This window comes from Callithrix jacchus, chromosome 19 (assembly GCF_049354715.1).
Source record: "Callithrix jacchus isolate 240 chromosome 19, calJac240_pri, whole genome shotgun sequence".
NCBI lineage: Eukaryota > Metazoa > Chordata > Mammalia > Primates > Cebidae > Callithrix > Callithrix jacchus.
In genome coordinates this window covers 47,592,147-47,607,768 of record NC_133520.1, presented here as the reverse complement: position 1 = coordinate 47,607,768, position 15,622 = coordinate 47,592,147, and the positions used below count along the sequence as shown (strand labels likewise).

The window sequence follows — 15,622 nt, the reverse complement described above, 5'->3', positions numbered from 1 at the left end:
CTGTCTTCGTGAGTGAGAGTAGTTATGACCAGCTCTGTTGCAGGTTTTTCTATCTCTACACATAACACTAGACTTACTATCTTGAATTTGACTGGGGTTGAGTCTATGTCTTAGACGTTTCCTCCCTGCAAGAGAAAACTCAGTTCCAAGACACCAGCGACGTTTTCATCCCTAGCTCATTCACAATGGTCTGCTGCTCCCAATCAGTCAAACCAGACGGGAGTCTGCGCAGCATTGCGCAAACTCGTATCCCAGTGATTGTCCTTAAAAACTCCCACATGGGGCTGGGTGCGGTGGCTCACGCCTGTAATTCCAGCACTTTGGGAGGCCAAGGCAGGTAGATCAAGAGGTCAGGAGTTCAAGACCAGCCTGACCAAGATGGTGAAACCCCATTTCTGTTAAAAATACAACAATTAGCCAGGTATGGTGGCAGGCGCCTGTAATCCCAGCTACTCAGGAGGCAGGAGAATCGCTTGAACCTGGGTGGCAGAGGTTGCAGTGAGCTGAGATTGCACCAGCATACTCCAGCCTGGGCAACAGAGTGAGACTCCATCACAAAAACAAAAACAATTTCCACATAAGAATGGAGGCCACATTACCTAGACTGATGTTTCAATTGGAGTGTCAGCCAAACACTTGCGTTTCATTTCTTACTAGGACTTGTGTATGGCCTTCTTCAAAAAGCCAACAAAATTTAAAATGTAACTGATCACTTATAGTAGTGCACTTTCAAAGTAGAGGCTTATTAAAACCAGCCTGCCAGCAAGAAAGCAGCACGGAATAGGAAACCTATCTAATTTGTCTTAGTTCTCAAAAGATAATCCTGTCTTTATGACAGTCCCTTAAACATTCCCTGTTCACAGGAGATGGCCGTATTCTCTCTTGAGATACATTTTCCTCACTAATGTCACATTGTATTCGCTTCATCCCGAGTTCCCACTGCCTTTGTTGTTTCTGCTGATCTGAGAACATCTCAGGTTTTGCAAGTAGACAACTTGCCCTCCTGTTTTTCATAACTTACAGTAGGTGGCGCCATAGCTGCAGCGTTACAGACTCAAGTCACACAGGGATTTTTTTTTTTTTTTTTTTTTCGAATTATGATGTTTTGAGCCTGAGAATCTAATTAAACCAGCAGTATCCTGATAGAATTTGAACCTCCTCTATAAGAATGTAGGAGGGGAAAGTGAAAAATGATCTAAAGTCCAGGGTAAAAAGATGACTAGCTAGATAGCCAGAGAGACTTTATAGGAGGGTGTTTATCTCAGATGGAGAGGGACCCCCTGGAACCAGAGGCTGCGGGGAGGGTGTCAAGACCTATGCACTTTGGGGAAAATGGCTTTCCAAGTGATCAAGATCAAAAGTACACTCCTAGGGAAATACATTTGCGCAGGTTCTAAATCACCTCACTTAATTATTGTCACTTATTTCAGTCTTCCTTCCCAACAAACAATCTAATTGTCTCCAAATTTCTTCCCCCTGCCAAGATGAAGGTCTCATTAGCATCTTCACCAGCAGCTGACCCTCGGTGTTCCCTAAAGCCAATAGAAACAGTGATCAATCTCAGAATGAATCTGTTTAGGAGATGGATAAGGGAGGGAGCCGCAGAAGATAACATCCCGGGAATCACAACTTCCTCTTCTCAATTTTTGTAGGACCAGGCACCTTCCTTCCTCATTACTCAGATTGTCTGAAAGAAGTGTATCTTTTTGTCTCACAGAATTAAACCTCTTTCCACCTCCAGCTCTCATTATCAGGTTTAGGCTGATTCTATGAAAAGAAAGGTGGATGAAAGCGTGTTCAGCTGCAGCAGGATAATTTGGTGGCTGAAAGCCTGACAGCTGTGTGCTAATAGTTGTTCTCCACATACCTCCTATTCCAACACCACAGCCAACTATGTACAATTGTCTAGGGTTGACCAGGTAGTATAGGATGGGGCTGAGAAAATCAGTATCAAAATCCCACAGGTGAACTGTACATTTTATTCTTGTTAAATCTGGTAATGTATTAAGCCTAAGTAAGCAAATGCACAAGACTCTCTTTTCAGCATGACTGTTAAATCCACTATTGATCTCTGCCAGAATCCCTTCATCAAAATGCATAAAACTGATGTAACATGAAGGTGAGCAATGAGGAAGGGTATCTCCAGGAAAGGCTGTTACATGGCTGACAAGAGAGCTGCAAAGGACACATTTTCTTTGGTAATTTAGCCTCATTCTATGGTCCTGTCTTCAACATTACCTGTCTAGAAAATACAAGCGAATCATTCTTTTGGGGACAGACTCACATTAACCAGTATACATAAGTCTGATGTATGAGTCTGAATACCAACATGCTACTCATTAAGAGTTAATGCAACAACTTGGCACATTCTCTTCCCAGACAAAAACCTATATGAGAAGCCAAATTATAACCCAAGACCCAAAGACTCCCAAGTACAAGACCAAGAGTCTTGGTCAGTAGGAATCACCAAGTGGAATTGATGGATGACCAGTTCATCCATCAGTTGCTGGATAATCTTAGTCATTAGCACTGCCATACACAGTTCCCCGAATGAGCAGGATGGAGAGCTAGGACATTCCAAGACTTGGACCAAGAACTGCACAGTCCACCACTGTTGGCTCACTGTGGGGATTGGAATGGGGACCCAAGGGACCAGAACTTGACATGGAGGAGTACCAGTCCAGAGCCAGGTATACTATCCAAATTGAGGCCCCAGAGATACTTGGATAGTATAAGGTGGGGGGGCTTCCAAGCACAAAGCTACTTGTGAAGTCAGGGAAACATGGGCAATGGGAAAGATGGTCTAACTAAAGGCAAAAGCAGCTGCCTTAACCACTCTTTATTAATTTTCCTGTAGTTGTAATTAAATACATATGAAGACACGGATTTGGAGAAAAGCAATTCAGGCTGGGTGCAGTGGCTCACGCCTGTTATCCCAGCACTTTGGGAGGCTAAGGCAGGCAGATCGCCTGAGGTGAGGAGTTTGAGACCAGCCTGGCCAACATAGTGAAACCCCATCTCTACTAAAAATACAAAATTGGCTGGGCGTGGTGGCGCATGCCTGTAATTCCAGCTATGCAGAGGAGGCTGAGACAGGAAAATCTCTTGAACCCAGGACATAGAGGCTGCAGTTAGCCGAGAATGCACCACTGCACTCCAGCCTGGGAGACAGAGCAAGAATCTGTCCCAAACAAACAAACAAGCAATCCAATTCTTAATAAAAATAAGAGACGTGTGGTAAAACAAATTCAAACAGTATGCCTGAGTACATGGTGAAAATAGTTTCCTCCTCTCACAGATTCGCTATTATCAGTTTCAAGCACTACGTTTTGAGAAACTACAGCAGTGGCCCCAGAATTGTTTTTTAAAGTGATGGTTTGTAAGATTTTACCTCCAGAGATTGATTCAGTAGGTAGTACCAGGAATCCAGAATGTTGCCAGGTCCAGGAGACTCTGATATGAGGTTAGGATTAGACACCATCAGCCTAATCCAGCTCTAAGGATCTGCTGGCCCCTTTGCAAAAGAGGCCCCTAACCTGGGCTCCAGACCAGACCTTGGGTGGGCACTTGCCGAGCTGGCCTTATAATGTTCTTTATCGTATGCCAGGCTGAATCTATGACATACCAGCCTGAACTTGTCCAATCTCATCTTTATATGCCAGGCTGATAAAACTTTTCCAAATGACACATTATTTCTTTTCCCTAAATTCCAGCCATCTAACCCAGGAGGCTTTTTCTCCTCTGCATCTATCAGATCCATCAGCTGCTGAACTCATGGTTGAAGTATGAGCATTTCGGTACAACCCTGTTGGCTGATCTTTGCCTACACATTGTGGGTTTTGGTTTTTGTTTTGTTTTTTGTTTTGTTTTGACAGAGTCTTGCTCTGTTGCCAGGCTGGAGTGCAGTGGCGTGATCTTGGCTCACTGCAACCTCCATCTCCCAGGTTCAAGCAATTCTCCTGCCTCAGCCTCCGAGCAGCCAGGACTACAGGCACGCACCACCATGTCCAGCTAATTTTTGTATTTTTAGTAGAGATAGGGTTTCACCATTTTGGCCAGGATGGTCTTGATCTCTTGACCTCATGATCCGCCCACCTCCACCTCCCAAAGTGCTGGGATTACAGGTGTGAGCCACTGTGCCTGGCCCACATTGTGCTTTTTAAAGTGTCCTGAGAATGTGAGATCTGTGGGTTGAGGCAGTGAAGGCTCCATGAGAACAGCTGGTCTCACTCCTCATTCATCCCACAAATGATTTGAGCACCTATCATGTGCTGGACATTATTTTAGGCACTGGCAACAGAGTAATAAACAAAGTATTTCTTGCTGGAATGCAGTCAGTCCTGGTGGAATGAGACAGAAAACACAAAATAAGCAAGCTGGATATCCAAGCGCGGGATTCAAGAAAAAGATCCAGGCCGGAAGTAGAAATGAGTGCGATTGGCACAGAAATGACACTTAAAGCCTGGAAACTGGGCAAGTTCCCCCGAGGGAGTGTCCTAGAAAGAAAAAGGTCAAAGAACCCAGCGCTAGGGCATTTGTTCATGAAGCTACAAGGAGATGAGGAAGACTTGGCCAAGGAGACTGAGAAGCAATGGCCAGGAATGAAGGACAGCAGAGGACTGTGGTGTTTCTGTGTTAAGGCCTTTGTCCCCTTCATTATGGTCAGCAGCAACTAACTAGGTTTGGCAGTGATGGGTGACGCATCCGTTGAGTAACGCAGGGTGTCTGGAACAATCTAAGAAAATCGCAGAGGAAGGATCGTTAACTTAGGCCCTGCAGGATGAGTAGGAACGGGAGAAGAATGGAAAAGGATATTGCAAGAGGAGAATGTATACACAAAGATCTGGAATCAGGAATAGTTTCATTTGGAGGAGGTATGAGGGGAGCGGAGAGAGCAGAGAGGGAGGTTCTTGGGAAAGGTGAGTGTGGCCAAATTCAAGGGCCTGAAAAGGGAGTTTGGACTTAGCTTAAATGATAAAATATTGGAGGCTCCAAGCCAGCGACTCCCAATCCAGCAGGACCTTATTTCTCACCTCCCCACTCCACCACCCCCAGGACACTTGGTATCTGGAGATGCCTTTTATTGCCACTATGAGGTAGGGTGCTGTTGGTGTCTAGGGGGTAAGATCCAGGGATCTTTTAAAAGTATCATACAGTGCACAGAATAGCCCCTGCCCAAAGAATTATCCAGCCAAAAATGTCATTGGTGCTGAGGCTGAGGACACTGCCCCAAAACGCACTTTAGTGAACCCCCCCTTACAGCGTACTTGTTGGTTGCTTTGATGCTTTAGGGTTTAAATAATAAGATGCTATTTCCTCCTTGGGTCTCATCTCTTTTTTCTTCTAGATATTAAAGTAGAAAAGAATTTCAGCACCATATTTCATATATCCTAGGTGAAGGGAGGGTGTTAGTATGTTTTCTTCTAGCTTAATTGCTAAGATTCCATCTTACTATTTATCGGGCTTTTACCTCACCTTTCCAACGTCTGTTTTGTCCAAAATAATTGAATACAATATAGTTGTATGCCCCTTCACGTGTTCATAATACAACTGCCTCCTTATCCCAGATGGTTCGCAGCCAAGATACCAGTGAAGTATTTTCAATTTTCCCCAGAGAGAGAAAGTGCTAAGCGTAGTAGGCAGAATACACTTTGTTTAAAAGATAGCAGCATGCAAAAGCCAAGTGTTTGCTTCACAGCTACAAATATTCAAACAAAAAGATAATATAGAATGCAACAATTCTCATTTCCAAAGTGAGGATTAGGAACTAGAGAACTCAGGTTTGTTGAGTATAAAAATGGGTAACATCAGCCAGGCACAGCGGCTCCTGCCTGTAAACGCACCACTTTGGGAGGCCGAGGTGGGCGGATCACCTGAGGTCAGGAGTTTGAAACCAGCCTGACCAACATGGTGAAACCCTGTAGCTACTAAAAACACAAAAATTAGCTGGGCGTCTTGGCAGGCACCTGTAATCCCAGTTACTCAGTAGGCTGAGGCAGGAGAATCACTTAAACCCGGGAGGCGGAGGTTGCAGTGAGCCGAGATCGCGCCATTGTACTCCAGCCTGGGCGACAAGAGCAAGACTCCGTCTCAACCAAAAACAAAGTGGGTAATGTCCCTCCAGGAAGTGACAGCATGTCTCTTTTCCAGTGCTATATGTTCCACATGTACGTTGGAGTTCGCGCTGGAGGAGGGATCGGGGACGAAATTGAAGACCCAGCAGGAGACGAATATGAGATCTATCGGATCATCTTTGACATCACTTTCTTCTTCTTCGTTATTGTCATTCTCTTGGCCATAATACAAGGCAAGTATCACCCTCACTGAAGCTGAGGAACATCTAGGTTGAGCCACGTATCGCTGAAGTTAACGATCAAGGTAGGGTAATCATGTCAAGCAGGTTTCTAGCAAAGCCACATCAGACTTTTCCTTTGAGTATTTCTTCATCACGCAATTGACAGGGGGAAATGAAAGCAGCATGGAACCCGGGTATGACGGGAACATACAATTTTATTTTGTCCTTTTCAAATAATGTGATGGAAAGGGCACTTTCCTTGGCTTGATTCCCACCCCTGGGTTTCAGACTCATGAACCCCAGCTTTACGTGGGTGGGTGAGCCATTTAACCCTTTAAACTTCTGAGCCAGTTGGGCATAGTGGCTCATACCTGTAATCCCGGCACTTTGGGATGCTGAGGCGGGTGGATCACTTGAGGTCAGGAGTTCAAAAGCCGTCTGACCAGCATGGTGAAACCCTGTCTCTACTAAAAATACAAAATTAGTCAGGTGTGGTGTTGCATACCTATAATCCCAGCTAACTGGGAGGCTGAGGCAGGGGAATCACTTGAACCCGGGAGGCAGAGGTTGAAGTGAGCCGAGATTGCACCACTGCACTCCAGCCTGGGCAACGAGAGGGAAACTCCATCTCAAAAATAACAACAACAACAAAAACTTCCAAGTCCTCTGGTTGTTGAGGTTTTAAAAAATGACATACAGTCTGGGCGTGGTGGCTGACACCTGTAATCCCAACACTTTAGGAAACCAAGGCGGGTGGATCACTTGCAGTCAGGAGTTCAAGACCAGCCTGGCCAACATGGCAAAACCTCATCTCTACTGAAAATACAAAAATTAGCCAGGTGTGGTGGTGCGCACCTGTAATCACAGCCACCCAGGAGGCTGAGGCAGGAGAATCAGTTGAACCCAGGAGGAGGAAGTTGCAGTGAGCTGAGATTGCACCATTGCACTTCAGCCTGGGTGACAAGAACAAGACCCTGTCTCAAAAAAAGAAATCGGAGAAGACATACCATTCACGTACCCAGTGTAATACCTGGTGCATAGTCAGTGCTTTATAAATAATCACAAAGCTCCTAATGGTATCATCGATGAGTACCTATTATCTGCTGGGCATATGTACTGACTAATTTTACATTTCAACAACATTATGAGAATGGTGCTTTTATCCGATGTGTGAAGTCACTGAGCCACAGTAAGTCTAAGGAACTTGGCCAAAGTGCACAGCTGGACAGGGCTGGGTCTGGAATCCATCCGTACCCGGGCAGTCTGGTCCAGAGCCCTGGAAACCACGGTGCTGTACCGACCCACTAATTCTTCCTTTTACGCCCTGGCAACTTGGAGTGTGGCGTTCTCCTCTTTCAGAAAAATCACGTTATCTTTTCTGCTTAACATATTTATCTGGGCTTGAATTAAATGTCTATAAATGTGACAATGTCTTTTAAGTTCCACAGACATCAAATGACAGTATTTTTTAGTTATGTGCTGTGGACAAGAGACTCATAATTCATTGTACCCTTATTGAGTGTAAAAATAACATGTTTTATAAGAGGGCAAAGTTATAAAATAACTTGGAAGAAAGTGTGAAGCCAGTGGGTCACAAGAGGGAAAAAGAGCTGAAACAAAACAACCAATGCAGTGTTTCTGATTACCACAATCAATGAAATTCGAGTAAGCTTCCTTATAAGGGACTTGTGAAACATGTGATTTGAGGCTCAGCACCATGGCTCATGCCTGTAATCCTACCACTTTGGGAAGCTGGGGCAAGAGGATTGCTTGAGCTTAGGAATTCGAGACCAGCCTGGGCAACATGACAAAACCCTGTCTTTACAAACAGGGAAGTTAGCAGGGTGTGGTGGGGTACGCCTGTAGTCCCAGCTACTTGGGAAGCTGAAACAGGAGGATCACTTGAGCCCAGGAGGTTGAGGCTGCAGTGAGCTGTGATCGCACCACTGAACTCCAGCCTGGGCGACAGAGCAAAACCATCTCCAAAAAAAAAATTGTCTTGACGCAAATTTCTTAGTTTAAGTGGTAATGTTTTATTTCCAAATTAGTACTTGAAAAATCTTATTAGTAAAGTTTTCTGTACTTACAAATCTCAGCTGCTCTTTTTCAGCATGAAGTAGGTAACAAGATAACATCTGTATAAGCCAAGTTAACAAAAGGTTTTTCCTGCTTTCACTTCATTTTAAAACACTCTTTCAGTGAGCGTATGCCCCCAGAGTGAGAACACCAGCTCCCTCTTCCTAGGAGTGTCAGATATGTAATCAGGTCTGCCTCAGTCTGAGCATTTTCCAAGATAGTCGTACATTTCCCCTTTCCCCGAGAAGATTAGCCAAGGAACTGTGAATTGCTGTTCATGGCTTGAGAAAGATTAAATTGTGTTTTTATTTAACTCCAGGTCTTATTATTGATGCTTTTGGAGAACTAAGAGACCAACAGGAACAAGTCAAAGAAGATATGGAGGTAAGTTTCTACAGGCGTGACTCAGCTTTTTGCTGTCCTGGGCACGCATTTTCCTCACCGCCTTTATCAAGACAATCGTGAATGTGGGAAGAGGAGGGGAAAGGGCACAACTTGTGCCTTCACTGGCCTGTTTTCCATTCAAGCAATACATAGAGTTGAATAGCGTGGGAGGCTGAAACTGGTGGACCCCACCTGCATGTAAGCAATAATAGGGACAGCATCCTGTCCCTCCAGAAGTGGGGAGACTATTCATTCAACACCAAAGATTCAATGACAAGTAAACAGATGATTACAGAGCAGTGTGGTGAGTCCTATATGGGAGTAAAGTCCTAGGTGCTGGGGTCTGTAGGCTGGTAACTGATTCATTCCTAGATGGTCAGGGAACTTCCTAGGAGGAGGAATGTCTGCACTGAGGCCTGAAGACTGTGCAAGTCTGTGGACTTTGACAGGGAGAGAGGATAGTTTGGGCAACCTCCCTATTCCCTTTTCCACACCATGCGCATCTCCAGGGGGTACCACTCATAATGGGGTCTATGAGAACATCACCATCTGAAATTATATCCCAAGACTGATTTTAGAGAATCTGATGCACAGGTTTTTCCTTAGCAGCCTCAGTGCTACCAGATGCATATTAAATTCTGATAAGGAGGCTGGAGAGGAGGACCAGTGAATGAAGCACCTAATCACTCATTTGAGAAATTTACAGTTTAATATACGGGATGTGGGAAACAAGAACAGGGCTTTCAGCAGGGCAGCCAGATGATCAGATTTGCATTTTAGAAAGATAACATGTGAGGCATGAACTAGAAACTGGCAAGAACAGGGGCAGGGAAGTGGGCCGTCAGCATTTTCTAGGTGGGAGATTATGAAGCTTTTGCTAAAGAAGTGTCACTTGGGAGTTGGCCAAGTACTGCCGGAATCCATCCAGCTCCTGCTTCCTCCGTGAGGAACTTGGTGGGTTGGCCAGATGGCAGAGGATGCAGAGGATAGAGCAAGCAAGGGGATATCCAGGTTTAGGCATGAGCTACCAGAGGAATGTGGCATAGTTAGCTCACACAGGTAACCCAGAGGAAGAACAGGTTCATTGGTAAAGCTGGTGGGTGTGGTTTGAGCCAGTTCAATTTAAGAGACATCACTGCGGTGGTAGAAGACCTGACTGACTGTTCTCCCAAATTCCTCAATGTAGCCTATCAGCTTTCAGCAGCTGTGGATCAGTAAGGCAGGAAGAAGTGCATACACTATCATAACCAATCACCTTACTGTAGTCCCTAAAATACAGGGCCTCAAACGTGCTTCAGATGACATTAAACAGCTTGCACCTGGCAGGGAAAGATGAGCACTCAAGTCACATGAGACAATAATTATTGAATACATTTGAATTGACACATGTGCAATTCTATTAATAAAATGGAGGGTCTGCTTCTCCTTGGGTTTTGTGGACCAGGCCTGCCGGCACGTGGCAGATTTAAGCAGGTGCCTCTCTATAGACTGCATGAGGAGAGGCACAGTCCAGAGAAGGTGAAAGCAAAAGGACCAGGCACCTGGTTCCTCGAGGGGAAAGTTGTTCTCTGTACACATCCACTGGTTAATTCTGTACCTAGTGCAGCACCTGGTGGACCCTCGCTAAATTGTAGATGGGATGCCTCATAGCTTGGTATTTGATTCGGCCTTTTCTAAAGGAAAGCAGTCTGTACCTTTCCCCGCTTGGTCATCAGATTTTGTTTGGGTGGGTATTAAGTTCGCAGTTTGAGTGGAGGACACAGTTAATCCTGCTAGGATAACTTTAGTCAACATCATGAATAGAGTTGATCACTAAGCTTGGACATTTTCACCTGGGCTAGAGAAAAGAAGGAAGAGACGTTGCTTTTCAGCCTTCAAGCTCGTCTTGTTCCCTGTCTGCGTCTGCTACTTCTTGCTGCTGGTACCTGTGTCATTTGAGCCAACACCAAGATAGACTTACAGCGACAGTTCCATTTATACTCGTGGGTTTGACACAACCTCCCCGTGATGGTCTTTGAGGTGTATTGAGTCAACCAAATAGCTGTCCCTACATGGCCAGTGTTTTCCTTTTGTTTCGCTTTCTGAACTCTGACGTGAATATTTTTTTGGTGTTCTAGACCAAATGCTTCATCTGCGGGATAGGCAATGATTACTTCGACACGGTGCCACATGGCTTTGAAACCCACACTTTACAGGAGCACAACCTGGCTAATTACTTGTGAGTGTGCCCGTTTCAGAATGTTTCACCTCTCCCTGTAGCCATCGCCGGTCCCTACCCATCTAAGACCAGAGAGGCATTTTTCTGCTTCTTTTTTAAGAAACAATTGCTGAAGATACTTCAAGAAAAAGACCAACAGCTAATTGGCTCTCTTTTCCCCTGGAATAGGTTGACTAGAAGTTAAATTCCAGCTCTTCATGTGAATGATACTTTCTAGAACTTGAAATGAAGAGGTGGACAGGGAGGAAGGGGCAGAGTCACTCTGGGAATCTTGGTCATGTTTCTCATTTCAGATAGGAATTCTCAGGCTGCTTCCTAGGGAGGTGTGAGTCTTCATTTTTCTTCTTATATATCCTATAGAGGACTTACAGATCTCATCAGGCACTGATGGAGAGCAACTTAAAAGCTGCGTTTAAAATATTACTACAGAGAAATCTTCCCATTCCTCGAGATTAGCCCAAACTATTGTTTGGTAAAATGCTATTCTTACTGATTTTCTGACGCAATTTCAGTATCAAACAGAAGAAACGCTGAGTAGCATTATAGGGGAAAAAACTGGTTTAACTATACTCAGTGGAACTTTATCAGTAAATTAATACTTTTCCTTAAGCTAGTTTTCAGTTCTAATTCATCAGTGTTGATTTGATTCTGACCAGTGTATAGATTCCTAACTTGAAGGCTCCAGGGTAAAATAGCATCAGATCAGAAAAGTCAGATCAACAACAGCCTTTCCTCTTTCTGGTACACTGTAATTTTTTCAAAAATTTGCACATGGTGTTTTCTCTGTGCTGGCCATAATTGAATGCAACATAACAACATAGCTAAATATGCCCATTTACCCTAATATTTCCATACAGTTCATTTCTGATCAGTTTCTCTGTATCTGTAGGTTTTTTCTGATGTATCTTATAAACAAAGATGAAACAGAACACACAGGACAGGTAGGTAAATTATGAATACATGCCATCTTCTGAAAGAAATGAGAAGCCCTAAATGTCAGAACAAAATGTGTGCATTGAACAGCAAGGGGTGGAATTGCTTTCAGATATTAGTTATCTTGATATAAAGTTCCTGTTGTGTTGGATGAGTATGGAAAAATATTGCCTTTGTTAAAGTAGAATTCTATACTAATTTTACTTAAGACAATAAGCTTTTAATAACTGAAAATGCTGGATTTGAGTTTTGAATTCCATTATTTAAAAAATGGAGTGTTCTTAGGCCGGGCACAGTGGCTCACGCCTGTGGTCCCAGCACTTTGGGAGGCTGAGCTGGGCAGATCACGAGGTCAAGAGATTGAGATCATCCTGGCTAACATGGTGAAACCCATCTCTACTAAAAATATGAAAAGTTAGCCAGGCGTGGTGGCACATGCCTGTAGTCCCAGCTACTCAGGAGGCTGAGGCAGGAGAATCACTCAAACTTGGGAGGCAGAGGTTGCAGTGAGCCGAGATCACTCCAGCCTGGGTGACAGAGTGAGATTCTCTCAAAAAAAAAAAAAAAATTCTTAATTATTACATAATGTCCTTGATTGTTTAATCAGATAGCAGATGATTTCCAACGAACTTCAAACCAAAGTATTATGTACAATATATATTAAATCTATAAGGTATTTAAAGCTATTTAAAATTTCTTTACCAATGTGCAAAGATTGTTAGTTTGAATTTGAAGGCTACAGTATTTTAAGAGAACGCTCAAAGGCATACACACACATATACACATATACATATATATTGTTTTGAGACTAATTCTTGCTGTTTTGCCCAGGCTGGAGTTAAGTGGCATGATCAGGGCTTACTACAGCCTCGACTTCCCGGGCTCAAGAAATCCTCCTGTTTCAGCCCCACAAGTACCTGGGACTACAGGTGTGCACCACCACACCTGGCTTTTTTCTTTTAATACAGACAAGGTCTCGTTATGTTGCCCAGGCTGGTCTCGAATGCCTGAGCTCAAGCGATCCTCCCATCTCAGCCTCCCAAAGTGCTGTGATTACAGGCCTGAGGGAGTGTACCCAGCCAACATGTTTTTAATTATTACATTACGATCAGGATTATGATTATTACTAGAAGTTAACAAGGTCTACTATAGTTAGTTACCATCTAAATGAATGTGGGCTTCTCCCTTACATGTGATACAGGTAACAGAAATATGAGTTTCTACCTTATGTTTTGTTAGCACACACTTTGGGGAAGATGTAAATCCATTTCCTTTACTTTTATAGGAATCTTATGTCTGGAAGATGTATCAAGAAAGGTGTTGGGAATTCTTCCCAGCAGGGGATTGTTTCCGGAAACAGTATGAAGACCAGCTAAATTAAACTCAGACCCCAATCACCTCTACAAACCAAAACCCCACCCCTCTCTCTCCCTCTCTCAATTTCTCTGCTCTCTTGGAAACATTTGGCTGATTTTGTGAATTGCCAGCATTGTGTGTTTCCTGGGAGCATCAAAGCTCTGTTTCAGACGGAAGACCTGTTCCCCCCACACACAACTTCTGTATTTTCTTTGAGACTAAAGACTGAAAAATAATCTAAATTCATACTCAGACAAAAAAGGAACTCTGGAAAGAAAACCATTCTGGACACTGTCATAACACACAGACAGATTTTCTTCTGAGACTCCTGGAGTCTCTTCGAGCTACGGGACCTTCACAGAGACGCGTGGCAGCCACACTCACCCGGCCTCTTTATTTCGCCATCCTGGAAGGAAACTGTCTAATGGTCACAGAGCACTGTAGCACTTAACAGACTGCTGTGGGCACCAGTTGCAAAGGGAAATAGTGCCTTACTATATGTGGGTTAAGCTATGCAGAAGATACGTGCATGACAAAGCATCTTTATTTTCTTTATGTCAACCTTTCTTTTCTTAGATTGATTTTGTGAGGTTTTTTTTCCTTTATTCTTTTCTTTGGTGGGGGAGGGTAAGAAAAGCAGTTTGCACCTTAAAACAAAAAACAACAAACAAAAAACACCGGTGGTGTGTCTCAGGATGAAAGGAGGCTCTTCTCATTCAGCTGAATTCACATTTGCCCTACCACATGCTCCGCTATGATTTTGGTAATGCTCCGATGCCACATTGCAACTTTAGGAAATCTTTGTATGAAAACAAAAGACTGCAAAAAAAAAATACACTTTCAAAAGAAACCATTCATTGCATGTTTATTATGCAAGTTTAAATGAACACAGAAAACCTTCCTTCAGAAACAAGTTGCTCAATGTGAGAGAAACTTCATAATTATATTCATAGTAATAAAGTGTCGTGGGCTTAATTGTCTATCTGGAGCCAGTGTCATCCACCAACAGTGTGATACGTTATGAACTTGACAGTAGTTTTGGGTTTTTCTCTTTCAGCCACCTGTGATCAGTTTTGTTGATTAAGGACTTTCTTGTCAGGCCATTTTTTAATATCAAAGCTGAAGCAATAGCCAGTCAGGGATTTCATCGGTTGCATCACAAAACACGGATGATCATAGACATCACTCCATTTTTTCCATTTTGAGTCCTTTTAAATGTAAAGCTAATCTTTACAGTTAAAAAGTCAGATTCAGAATGGAAACAAGGTCATTTTGCAAACATTGGAGCTCTTTTATTACAAGTCTGCTTGTTAATTTTAGAATTGTAAAACTGCTCTGATTAAACTATTTAACTAACTTTCTCATCCTCTTCTTTCTCCATTTAACTTATAACTGGGACTCAGAAAACTCTGAGCTTGTAAGTTGAGGTAGATAGAAGACAATCCCAAACACTACACTGAAACCTTGAACGCTGTCAGATTTCCTGGTAGCTCTAAGTCTGTTGTATATATGATGATCCGACCTCAGAGTCACCAGGCACTTGGCCCACCCCCTTTCCCTGTTATATGGGTCAGCCAGACCCCTTGAAAACCTCCAAAGACAGAAAAAAAACAATCACTATCTCCCAGATTATTTAATTTTTATATGGCTCTCTTAGAAAGCTCTTCTCTGCTCAGAGGAAATTCATTTCCTATAATAATAGGATTTCATTTTCTGTCTTAATATGAAAGAGAATCAGTACACTGGTAAGTGGTGTATTAAACGTTCAAATACCAATTGAACATTTGCTGTATGCCAAGTACTGCTCTGGGTACTGGCGACTTATCTGTCATCTTACACCTTACCAGCATGACATCAGAGCAACAGTATCCAGATTTTGCCATTGTCTTCTGGTATCACTTTTATATGGGGCAAGGAATAAACCTGACTGTACCATAGGAATTTTCAAGCCTGTTCAGGGAGGCGATCTGATGCTCTGAAGACCAAATAAAATAAATGAGGTCAGTCCCACAAAACATCAGAGAGCACCCTGCCATTTGCCCTGGAGCACTGCTGAGCAAGCATCCAGTGCCGAGGAATGAATATCCAGGACGTGAAGTCCACTGATACATTCAGGTGTTCTAGTTATGCCCAAATCAGAGGTGATACAGAGTAACAGCACAGGTGGGAGGTGAGTGAATAAACGCAGAGCTGCCCCTAGATTTTTCAGGCTCTTATAGGCCCTCCTGACTGTGCCCAGCTCTAAAGTTCTGGGAGGCAGCAGAAGGACTCGGAGAGAGAGGCTGGGATTTGGGACACATCCGTGTTGGAGAAAGAGCAAAGGAGGAGAGCTGGTTACTGGAGAAATTCACACTTTCCCA

The 15,622-nt window shown here is 43.5% G+C and overlaps 1 protein-coding gene across 20 annotated transcripts in view; it reads left to right on the top strand.

Annotated features, from left to right (window-relative positions):
* Window positions 1-14,619, top strand: part of RYR2 (ryanodine receptor 2) — a 781,807-nt gene extending 767,188 nt beyond the window's left edge. For 18 of the 20 annotated variants that reach the window (XM_035280524.3, XM_035280523.3, XM_054248004.2 and 15 more), the window contains 5 exons: window positions 6,151-6,307; window positions 8,691-8,755; window positions 10,873-10,973; window positions 11,863-11,914; window positions 13,192-14,619. In XM_035280524.3, coding sequence (XP_035136415.2) covers window positions 6,151-6,307; window positions 8,691-8,755; window positions 10,873-10,973; window positions 11,863-11,914; window positions 13,192-13,287 — 471 coding nt within the window. In that variant the 3' untranslated portion in view covers window positions 13,288-14,619. The remainder of the gene's footprint in view (window positions 1-6,150; window positions 6,308-8,690; window positions 8,756-10,872; window positions 10,974-11,862; window positions 11,915-13,191) is intronic. The other 2 variants (XM_054248012.2, XM_054248011.2) reach the window with 1 other exon arrangement.
* Window positions 14,620-15,622: the final 1,003 nt, after the last annotated feature.